The sequence below is a fragment of the Solea senegalensis genome, linkage group LG5 (genome assembly GCF_019176455.1).
Source record: "Solea senegalensis isolate Sse05_10M linkage group LG5, IFAPA_SoseM_1, whole genome shotgun sequence".
Lineage (NCBI taxonomy): Eukaryota > Metazoa > Chordata > Actinopteri > Pleuronectiformes > Soleidae > Solea > Solea senegalensis.
Genome location: NC_058025.1, coordinates 1,504,528 through 1,516,867, shown reverse-complemented (window position 1 = coordinate 1,516,867; position 12,340 = coordinate 1,504,528). Strand labels below are relative to the sequence as shown.

The 12,340-nt window shown below is 42.6% G+C and overlaps 1 protein-coding gene across 3 annotated transcripts in view; it reads left to right on the top strand.

Annotated features, from left to right (window-relative positions):
* tncb (tenascin Cb) overlaps positions 1–12,340 on the top strand; it is a 96,663-nt gene that overhangs the window by 72,113 nt on the left and 12,210 nt on the right. For 2 of the 3 annotated variants that reach the window (XM_044025686.1, XM_044025684.1), the window contains exons 8-12: positions 183–452; positions 1,591–1,776; positions 4,552–4,641; positions 5,621–5,884; positions 10,607–10,882. In XM_044025686.1, the coding sequence (XP_043881621.1) occupies positions 183–452; positions 1,591–1,776; positions 4,552–4,641; positions 5,621–5,884; positions 10,607–10,882 (1,086 nt within the window). The remainder of the gene's footprint in view (positions 1–182; positions 453–1,590; positions 1,777–4,551; positions 4,642–5,620; positions 5,885–10,606; positions 10,883–12,340) is intronic. The other variant, XM_044025687.1, reaches the window with a different exon arrangement.

Here is a 12,340-nt window from a genome sequence, read left to right as displayed (position 1 = left end):
TTCACGAGGTGTTCTTCTATCTTCTCAACTGGAACACGATTCCATCTGTTGAATGACGTAGTCGTTTCCTGGTGGTCATGTTTGACCAGGAACAACCAAAGAACTAACTAAAGTTCAATAAACCATAAAAGCGTTGTATAATCACTCAGATTAGACGTCTAACAAACTGTCTCCTCCCGCAGGAATCGACGCTCCCAGCCGCGTGGACGTACGCGACGTGACGGACACCACCGCCCTGGTGACCTGGTTCCAGCCCGTGGCTCACGTGGAAGGCGTGAGCGTCTCGTACGGACCGAGCTCGGATCCCAGCGACCGCAGCGTGGTGGAGCTGAGCAACACCGACACCCAGTATCACCTGGGAGGCCTCGCCCCCGACACCCACTACGAGGTTTCCCTGACGGCGCGGCTGGGAGACAGAAGCAGCATTCCAGTGTACGAGTCCTTCCTCACAGGTAAAAAAACACTTCCTCTTTACGACCAGGGTGGAAAAGATGATGATGATGATGATGAAGGTTTATTAGGAGTCTCAGGACCTGCTGAGCGCTGCACGTCAGGACCACACGTACGCTTCACTCACAGCTGTTTACGAGTCGTTACATCCTGTTATACACGCATGTGTGCTCCACTATGAGCTCAGGAATCGCTGCCCCGACACTGACCGGCCCTCATCTACTGTTTGAGCACAGTTTTCACGGCTCACCAAACTCGGGGTGCACAACAGGACCTGTGGAATTCACAATCTGACCGAGTTTAACAGGCGTTGTGTTCCCACAGCAGGTTTCTGCCTCGTCTCCATTCTTTTTCATCTTCTTTTTTTAAGGATAACCTACAAAGCCAGTCAATGCGCCACCTATTGGCAACAGGAAGTACACCTTCAGTAACAGTGTGGTCTTTACTGACATCTCTCTAACTTAGTTTAACAATAATAATAATTATTAGAAAATAGTAATTTTCTTTTTTGGTAATGCATGTTTATTATTTATTATCTTTATCTTTACTGTCTTGCTGCTGTAACAATGTACATTTCCCCACTGCGGGACAAATAATGGACTTATCTTTTCTTATCTTATCTTATCTTATCTTAATCATACACGGACAGTAATGATGACATTTGTGATCACAGTCAAGATATCGCAAAAAAGATATTTATTCAAATATTTTACAGAATCTCGAAGTAAAAGTGTTTGTTTTGATGTGAAATGAAGTAAACTTCACAATAAAAGCATATTTATAATGAAAAATAAATGTATTCATATCATAAACAGACAGATAAAATACTGTTATAACATGTGGACAACTTCAAATCAAGAAGCAAGAGTTAAGATAGATAATAGTATTTAAAAAGTGATATTTATAACTGAATATATACTATATACTAAAATGGTTATAAAACTATCGCAGTAACAAACAAGTGACTTATTCACTCATTCATATCACATTGTTCTGTGAGAAAAGTTCTATTTATCACTTTACAGTGCACAACGATCTCAATTAAAATTCTTTTTTTCAATGCGTTGAGAGGAAGTTTTAAAATTAGGAAGTGTTTTAAAGTCAAACTCTGTGTGTGTGTGTGTGTGTGTGTGTGTTCAGACCTGGACGCCCCCAGAGACCTGCAGACGGTGGAACTGACCGACGAGACCATCACCCTGGAGTGGACCAACAGTCACGCGCAGGTGGACAACTACCGCATCAAGTACGGAACGCTGTCCGGAGGCGAACACGGAGAACTGCTCTTCACCGCGGGACCGAAGGAAACCACGCAGGCCAAGATCACCGGTACTGACCCGCAATCACACACACACACACACACACACACACTTTACAACATCTCACAAGGACTACACAACACCAGATAAACCCTTGACTAACTCTGGTGCGACTGGTTGAATCGTGTAGAGAAGAAGCAGATCACAGACGTTCTACATCTTCAGTTATATTTCTCATCACTGACACGAGTCTACAAAGTGCTTCATGCTCTTCAAACACCAAACATCGTTCCGGTTCTGTACATTGTTGTTGTTGAAAAACTTTTACTGTGAATCTCAGGGTTGTTTTCTTCCATTTTCAAACCCAAACCCTCTGTGATATTTTGTCACAGAGGGTTTGGGTTTGAAAATGACTTAGAAGACTTAGAAAAGTCTGAATAAACCAGTGTAGCTAGCTAAACCCAGGCTCCATCAAATGCCTGATTTTGAAAAATGCAACAACGCTTTTGCTAACAGCTTTAGTGTAAAGGGGGAGGAGTCTGTGACAAGATGATGACGAAAGAATGGACTAAAGTTCAATCTTTATCGTTTTTCATGAGCCAGGCGAGAGTAAGAAAGAGGCGGGACTATGACATCATCGTTTTCCCACAGTACTGTGTTTGTTGTTTGTCCACAATGAAAATATGATTAAAAACGTAATTCACGTAGACTTGTTTTCATGTGTTAGAAAGCCAGTGTCAAAATCTGAATGCAGTAGCAGGTGTTTGACCAGAGAGGGCAGTAGATACATTGATTTATTATACTTTACTCTGACGATTAGCACCGGGATCAACCAAAACATCACCATATACACACAGTTTACACTTAAAAACTTGGTTTATAGGTTTAGTTACACTTAAAATAACATGGTACCAAAGTTTCTCAGGTATTTCAGTGTGTAACGTGTAATTATGCTCTGTGTGACACAAGTCTGTTTCCAAGTTCAAAGAACGAGCGATTCTGCTGTTAACAGACTATTTAATTAAATCACTCACTCACTCACACTCACTCACTAACCATGTGATCATGAAATTAGGCCAAGGCCGGTATCGATCGCTGCTCCTGTTAGAGAACAACCTGCTTCAGGAGCTGCTCAACACACACACACACACACGCGCGCTCCGTGTTTACAGCTGATAATTAGCTCATTAGCACTGTGTTTCCAGACGACACAGCTGGAAAACGTGCCGTTAAAGGGTCACTCTTGTGTTTCTGCAGAGTGGACTGGCTCTGTTTCATATGTGAGGAGATGTTTGTGCGACGTTTTATTAGAAAAACCACTCGGTGGTTCTTGTTGTTGTTGTTGTTGTTGTTGTCAGTGGTGAAGGCTTTTGCGTCAGTGCCCCCACACAACCACACATTAAAAAAACCTGAATTATCCCTTTAAAGGAAGACTTTATAATGTCAACACACTCACTCTCCCACACCAAAGTCCATAGAGAAAATCAGCGTTTTTACGCGATAGAGCGCAGGAGTTGTCGATCCGCCTCGAGCTACGTGACATAGTTGAAATGTGTTATTTCTTGTGACGTCGGTGTTTGAAATCCTTCGTTTGGATTTAACCAAGTGTCACAAACCAAACAAACACGGCAGCCTGACAGTGACCCTCTTAGCTAAAAGTGATGATTTTTCTTAATGGGATTTGGTGCAGAGGAAACAAACGTTTTCATAGACGTTTCATGATGTCAGTGCTTTTTAGTTTTACTATTTTGAATACTGGTACTCTAAACTTTTTATTTTTATTGTTAAACAAGTACAATATCAAAAGAAAGAAGTCAGAAATCATAAGTCTAGATGAACAGCATCATAACAAAGTTTAAATCCTTAGTAGAAATGTAGAAAAGACAATCTAAATGTACAACTTTGGCCAGTTTTTATGTTGTGAATATCACTAATATCTTCGGTTATCCTTTATTTACTGAGGATTTTCATAATTTAGTGTTTAATGATTTAGTGATACAAACATACACCACTTACATGGATAAGGGGAGTTACTGGCAATTCATACACGCTGTAATGTTACTTTACTAAGTCCAAGATTCCCCTTAGCGAGTCATTAGACGCAGTGTGACTGAATGTTGATTACAAATTTCCCACTGGTCAAAATCACTGGTATAATCCAGTTTTTTTTATGTATTTCTAAGTGAAGTGTTTATTTTCTTTCACACTGCAGGATTAGATGTGATGAGAAAGAAACAACAACAACAGGCTAACTGTGTCTTTGTCTGCCCCCAATTCTTTGTCCTTGGGAGGCTTGTCACACACACACACACACACACACACACTCCTTTCACACAGTTATTATCTGTAATTGCCTTCACGCTCATGGTTTTATTGATAATGCGTTTCCTGGGCATTGGGTGTAATTTCATGCTGTAAGACTCTGCGTGCGATGACCTCTGTTGGAGTTAATAACAAAATTAGGAGCGATCGGACCGAGCGTGAGGCTTAATTATTGAGACCAAAGAGCCACCGCGGCCCGCTGTATCATCATAGCAAGTGGTGTTTCTGTGCGGCGACAAGGGCCCTATAGATCCATCAATGCAAATATAAGCGCTGATGTTTCGCCGCCAAGCAAAGGCTTACCATGAAATGCAATTAGGCTGCGATCTATTATGCAATCAAGCCGCATGAGAGTCTTTTTGTGTTGTGCTTCAGGCGCCGGAGCCATTAGAAGAAACAGCTGGCCACTCGACTCCAGAGTCCCTCTCCCTCTCCCAATCGTTCATTTAGTGACACCTCAATGGATGTGTACTAACAAAACATGACGTGGCTTTTTATGACCTCTGTTGTCGTCGTTGTCCAGGCCTGAGACCCGGCACAGAGTACGGGATGGGAGTCACGGCGGTGAAAGATGAGCGCGAGAGTCTGCCCACGACGACCAACGCCGTGACCGGTGAGAGGATTTCATCAGTCTGTGCTCGTGTGTGTCTGAATACATGGGACACACACACACACCTAGTCATTGTTTTATGTCAAAGTTTATTTTAAATTACAAATATGTCTTACATAGTAAATGTATAGAGAGACACTCTTTTTCACTAATCGACAAAAGTACCAAAACTAAGTACTAAAACAAATCAAGACTACACTAAACATTACATTTTGCTAAAAGGCTAGCTGCTAGAAACTATGAAGCTGAGAAATAAGCTACTAGTTGTTAAAAGGCTGAAAAACTCAGAAATTAGCTGCTAGTTCACTGAGAAACAAGCTACTAATGGACAAGAAGCTAAGAAACTAGCCCCTAGTTGCTAAAAAGGTAAGTAACTAGCTGGTAGTTACTGAGAAGCTGCCTGCTACTCACTAGCTAGCTTAGCTTTGCTGAACAGTTAAGAAACGTTCTCCTGTTTGTTATAAGCTAGGAAACTAGCTGTTACTTTACTTAACTAAACTTTACTTAACTTAAACTAGCAGCTATTCTTTCCACCAACTAGCTGCTAGTTTCTTAGTTTCTCTTGCTAACAAGCTGAGAAACTAGCTTGTATAGTTGCTAAAAAGCTAGTAAACGCGCTGCTAGTTTGCTCGTGAGCAGCTCTTGCAGGACAGCAGGTCTAATGAGAGGCTGTGTAGCGCTGCTGCTTCTTTGTCTTAATTTAATTTAATATGTGAACATAAAACAAATGTTTGCTGGAGAAGGAACAAAAAAAAACAAAACAGTTTTGTGAAAATGTTGTTATTGTTTAAATGAATATTGTGACTTGGCAGTCGAGAAGAAGAAACTCAAAACAAATGTGCCAGACGATGTTTTCATGTTTTTAAAGAGATTTTTCTTGGTCTTGTCTCTTTTTTTTTAACTCTTGAATATCCTCTCCTCTCTCCTCTCTCCCCTCCTCTCTCCTCCTCTCCCCTCCTCTCGTCCCTTCGTCTCCTCTCAGCTCTGGACGCTCCCAAAGACCTGACGGTGACCGAAGTGTCAGAAACCACCATCACACTGGAGTGGAAGCGTCCTCTCGCCAAAATGGACGCCTACAGACTGGTGCACGTGTCCGCGGACGGCCACAGGCGCGAGGACACGATCCCGGTCGGCACGGAGACTCACGTCCTGAAGGGCCTGACGCCCGGCATGTTGTACACCATCAGTGTCACGGCGGAGAGAGGACGCAGGACCAGTGTCCCCACGACTGTCTCAGCACCAACAGGTAAACTGCACAGTTAATTCCATGTGTACAATGTCGGTGAAATTATTAATTTGACAGAATCCAATCCAGTTTTCCACTAAGCAGGTCACGTTTCCATCGTCTGTAAGTTCGTCCTTCTGTTAACGTTCTGTCTACAGTTTTTGACAAAACTCTTCAGATTGAAATTTGGTACGCGTACGCAGGATCACACACTTTTTTATCACAGTTTTATCCGGATCTGATCCAGATTACAGATTTGGAAGCAGTTTAAGAGACTCTTGCACGCTGTCTAGACCTGCAAGCTTTTGTCCCAGACCTTCATCAGGAAAACTATTCTTTTCAACTTGCCATCTCAAAATTAAATCACAAGTTTGTCAAGATTTTTCAAACACATTTATAAAATATAAATACCATTTTCTTTCTTTTTGATATATTACCTTGATGAACCCTAATCCTAACCCTTTGAGCCTGTAAGTAAGAGTCTGTACACAATAGTTCAGACTATTAAAGTTGTATTTTGAAAGGATATTGTCTAATTATCGTTATCGTCAAAATCCCAAAGAAATCTCTTTTATTTTGTGCCGATAATTGCCCCAATGAAGTGACACAAATCTGATTTGAAAATCCGAGGTGATCAGATTTCTGTTTCCACTCACGTCGCAATTTGTAATCTGAAACAAGTTTAAAGGAGATAATCCTCTTCCTGGTTACAAAAACACAGCTGCAACTAACGATTATTCTCATACTCAATTCATCTGTCGATTCATTTCTCCGTTAATCGAGTACTTGTTTGATCCGTAAAACGTCAGAAAATGTTGTATGTGTATATATGTATGTGTATAAGTATATATCTGTATATATATGTATGTATATATAGGGTAAGTGGTGTGTGAGTGGTGTGAAAAGTGTCAGCGACGGCGTTTTTCCCTCTGAATGAACCTCAGTGTTTCTGTAACTGCTGCTGCAGAATAACAGAGAAATCCTCATTAACCACACTTTTTTTTTTGTCCTGCAGCACCGCAGCCAAACTGAAGCCATGAATTGAATTCATTGTTGGCTTGTGAATGTTAGTCTCTCTGTCTCTACCTTTCACCCCCCCCCAAACCCCAAACCCCAAACCCCAACCAAACCCCCTTACAAGGCTCATTTATAGCATGTGGCCTTATTTTGTTATTTTCTTGAAACCAAAACAAGAAAAGATAAATGGAACGATTACGGCACATTTTTTGGGCCGTGGTCGTTGAGTAAATCTTCCCGTTATGTAACCGCTGCTTATTAACTGCAGCGCTTCAGGCAACAATCGATACGACACCGGGGAGAAGTTGGTGAGCTGCGGATCGACGGTTTGTGTCAGAGAGAGCGCAGAACCTCCTTTCTGAGTTACTTTTGTTGATTTTTGTTGTTCTTCTTCTTATTCTGCCTCTGCATAACTATCAGACCTGACTGAGGGAGCGTTTGTGTGTATGCAGCAGCAGAGCAGGGGCGGGCGGAGACAAGAGCATCGGTCCTGTAAAAACTGCAGAAGGATGTTTGTTTTTCTTTAAGCAGAAGAAATCTTCTTGTATTTGTTACTCTCACCTTATGAGGACCAGTAGTCCTGATGAAGACCAAAACCTGGTCCTAATGAGGCAGAACCTCCTTGTTTCTGAGGACCTGGTGGTTAAGGTTAGTGTTGTGGTTAAGGTTAGTGATCAGGCTTGGTTTAGTCTATGTAAATGAATGGTCCTGATAAGAATAGCTGTGTGAGCCTGTGCATGTTTCTATTCTTCTTATTCTTCACGTCCACTTGTCCGTGCACTCGTCAGGCTCCATGATTGAGAGATTGATGGAGACTGAGCGTGTGTGTGTGTGTAGGGGTGGGGGTAGATTGGGGGGTGGTTGTATGGACATGTGTGCGCCCTCCAGAACCTTCATTCATGTGATAATTGTTGGCGTAAGCCCTGCTCCCCTCTGGTTTTGTGCGATTTGACCACGATGAACTGTGGCTGTGTCAGATAAAAGGCCACATGCTGCGACTCCTGTTAAAACATTGTCTCCGCTCTCTAATCCACGGCCCGGCCCGACCCGCCGCCGTTATCATCCCCGAACATGTAGCACAAACACGCCGCGCGATGGGGGGTGTTCACGGCGGAGAGGGGGGAGTCTGGAGGATTCTCCCTGTGCCGGGAAAATCTCTGGAAGGATTACAAGGATTTCAGGGTGTCTAATCTGAGGTGACCTGCTGAATCAGTATGAAACCATGAAAGTCGGGGGAGTTTCCACCTGATATCATCCTTGTGTGCTGCGTTGCATCATCAGCATAGAAGGAAAGTGCTGAAGGGAACATTTTTGGGTTGGATTGGTCGGATTATCTCACGAGCAGCTGAGGGAAAAACCAGATCATGGTCCTGCATGTTCTGACATGATCTGAGGCTACATCCACATCACTCCATTTTCATTTTCACAAATGAATTTTAGCATTTTTAAGCAATGAAAACTGAAAACTCTGCGTTTTCCACATTAGTGGAAATTTCTGGGCAAGAGTTATCAACAGGTTATTCAGTGGTTTCTGTCTATTTTTGATATTTATAAAATTCATTTTGCATCATTAATTTGTTTTTTTACTGTGAACGTTGTCCCGTATCAAAACAAACACTTTTATTTTGAAATTCTAAACTCATATTGTCCACCCCTACATTTTTTCACCAGAAATTTGCTGTGAAACAAATACGACAGAAGTGAAATTAACGGTAAAAGTATCAGAGTTTTTACAGTGACAGTCGTTGTGGAATCCCATGAGGTTAATCCGAGTTCCCATGACCTCAGGAATTCAGAGTTTCCACCACAAATGGAACAAACCATTAGTCTGGATGAGTAGACCTTTGGAAGAAAATGAAAACACGGTGGTGTGGATGTCGCCTCGCGTTGAGATGTGATGTGAAAGTGAGCGCATGTTGATCAAATGGCAGATATCAGAACGACCGCGATATCTCCATAAACCATTTGATTGAGTCACAAACATCAACATCGTCGACTGCATGTGAACGCGAGCGTCCGGACTGTACCATTTTACTCTGGTACCCAAAGGGAAGGTTTTTCTGGTTCCAGTCCTGATACGTACTGGACCCAAAGTTTGGAATCTTTCTCTGCTGACTCAGATGAACGAGTGAATGCATCGTCCTCATCCGCGATCAGCTGATCCGTGCGAGAGGCTCCGCCCCCCTCCACCCCCCACCAGCCAAGCCCATCACATTCCTATTGTCTCCTTCCATTTTCTCTCTTTTCTTCTACGTGGTGAAAAGAGGATAATGGAAGCCTTGATGTTTACCTGGTCCATCTCCGTCCCTCATCTACTCTCACAATGGACTCCAATTATATACTGCTGCTGTTAATGCTGCTGCTGCTGCTGTTAATGCTGCTGCTGCTGCTGCTGCTGCTGCTGCTGCTGCTGCTGCTGCTGCTGTTAATGCTGCTGCTGCACGGCTTTCCCAGCGTTGTGTGAAGTGGACGGTGTACTTCTGCCATATACTGGCCGGGCTACGCCGCACCTTCAAAATGTTAATGGCTCGTTCACAGCCATTAACGTACAGAGACTGCATCAGCACGTCTGCTGCTGCTGCTGCTGCTGCTGCTTATGCTGCTTATGCTGCTTTCTATCTTTCCACTTATATGGTAATGTAGAGGAGATGGCTGCAGGCGAGGACGCTGTTTGTTCCCTCTGACCTTTTATAGTGTAAATAAGGGAATGTTCTATCATCTCAGCAACAACACGAAGCGATTGAAATGAAAAATAAGAGTTGGTCGCTGGTTCTGCAGCTGATTCTGTCTCAAGGACTCCAGCCATTGTTGAGCTGAGGCTCACGTCTTTTCTGTTTGTTTGTGAGTCACATTTTATATTATTGTCAACAAGAAATGAATCTCCTGAACATCGTCAGGTGGGACCAACGCTGTTTCTATATAATTATAAAGCTACAGAAGCGTATTTCTGCCACACTAGAAAAATAATAAAACAACATAAACAGTTTCACTTCATTTCAGGACATTTTCAGGTTTTTATAACATTATGATGAAAAACTGAAAAATGTCTCATTATATTATTAAATTTCACATTAAAAAGCGATAAAATCATCTTTTTATAATGCAAAATATTTCACATTATAGCGTAATAAATGATCACGTTATCGTGTGAAAATGAGCTCATTGTAAAGTGAATATTTTCACTTTGTAACATAATAAATGACCATATTACGACATTTTAAAATGTGATATTAGATTTCAGTGTGAAAAGTTTTACACTGTAATAAATTGACTTATCGTTAATAACACAACATGATCAAATGTATCATTGTAACATACACTTTTCATGCTATGACATCAAGAAATGATAGGATTTTATTGTGAAATATTGCACATTATAACGTACTGTTTTACGTTTTACACATAACGTGATAAATGTACTTATTATGACACAATTATTTCAAATTATAACATGCTGAATTGTTGTATTTTAACATGAAACATTTCACCATATGTGACTATTTATAGCTTTTTTGTGTAAACTTTAAAAGTCACTGATTCATGCGTTGGTACAGCAGCAATAATCCTGCACAATAATGTCTGCTCTCTGAAAACGTCTTTGTCTGGCCTCGTCCACGTTCATCCTGTCTCACCACTGTGTGTCTCACCCGTGTGTCTCACCACTGTGTGTCTCACCTGTGTGTCTCACCCCTGCATGTAACTCCATGTCCATGTGTTTGTCGTTAGACGAGGAGAAGCCTGTGGTGAGCGACGTTACGGTGAGCGACGTGTCGTGGGACAGCTTCCTCTTGTCCTGGTCGGCCGAGGACAGGGCGTTTGACGCCTTCCTCGTCGAGGTGACCGACGCGGAGACGGGCGCCGAGTGGCAGAACCACACGGAGCCCGGCGACGCTCGCAGCTTCGTCGTCACCGGCCTCTCGCCCTCCACCTGGTACAGGGCTAACCTGTACGGGGTTTACAGGGGCGTCCTGTTAGACCCGGTATTTGCAGATACCATCACAGGTATCAACGCCGTCAACGCTGGGCTCTTTACTTTTCTGCTTCCTCCTTCTTCTTCTTCTCATTCTTGTGGATGAAAGTCAGGTGGCGTTCGTCCACTCTGTCATCGCTGTCTTTACTTGTGAAGTTGATGTTTTTGGGTAGATTAAGACGAGGGGGAGTAAGAAAACATCCTTTTTTAATCACGTTATCCTTCACGTGAGGATCAACAGTCACAGAAACGACCAACCAGTCACTCTCTACAGTCCATGTAACCTGACGATTGTTGACCGTTTCACTGAGAGGCAACAATGTCAGCCACTGTACGACTCCTGTGTGGCCCCTGAGAAAATATCAATACACTTGTGCCATACTGTGTGGATTCTTTGACAGTGGTTTTGTCTCATACTTTAGCCTCCGACCACTAGTTGGCAGCAGGGTTGGGGATTTGTCATCCTCCCTGCATCCTCTACTAGGAACCTTCCTAGAGTTAGGAAACGTTTGTCTAACAGCGAGAGGAAGTGGTGAACATTATTATTAAGACCTGATAGACTTAGCAGGAGAGGATTTCATCACATGAGCCTCAGTTAAAGTGGTCAAATATGTTTTTTATCCAGCGACGGAAACATCTGCGCGCTGGATGTAGTCGGTGTTAATGATGTAGAAATATCTCATACAACTCGCCAAGACTGAACTATCCCATAGTGCCGAAGCCTGTGTCTGGATTTTGGCCACGGAATGATACATTTTTGTGAATGGATGAACCCGTGGGGGCGATAGCCTTGATTTCTTCCTCTCCATAGATCAGCCACAGCATTTAAACCAGGAACTGGCCATGAAAGATTGATGTGTTTTTCTGTTTTTCCTCATCCTCGAAGCCAGGGAAAATAAGTGAAACTGGAAAAATAAGCCTTTAATGAGCCCCGCGGATATGTTCGGTGTAAAGTGCCGCTATCAGGGTAAACAAAAATATCCTCGCCATTCAGACAGCGTGTGCACAGTAATCTAAATCCCTCAACAAAAAACCCCCTCATCAGCCGTCCATCATGAATATATATCCCTTTGGGAAATGGGCTAACACTCGGAAGCAGTGCGCACACAAAACCACAGATCTGGGTTTGATCCCCCTTTAAGCCGTCAGCCCGCCTGTTCAGCGCGCTCTCACACAGCACCTGGTCTGTGGAGAGCAAACAAGCAAAAACACATTTTAAAAAAAAGGTCAGTGTGTTGTTTAACTGCGAGACAACAGGTGCTCGGGTCCAGTTCACCTCCAATCATAGTCATTATCAATGATTAACAGGATAATGACGCCTTGTACCTGCGTGTTTTCATTAAAATCCCACAAATAAAAACCATTTCACCCTGAGAAGAAGTTCAAAAATATCCAGTTTCAGCTTCTTCTTTTTTTTATGTCAGCATCTCGTCCGACACTATCATTCAGCATTTCATTGATGAGGATCAGTCAAGTGGAAGAAAGATGGG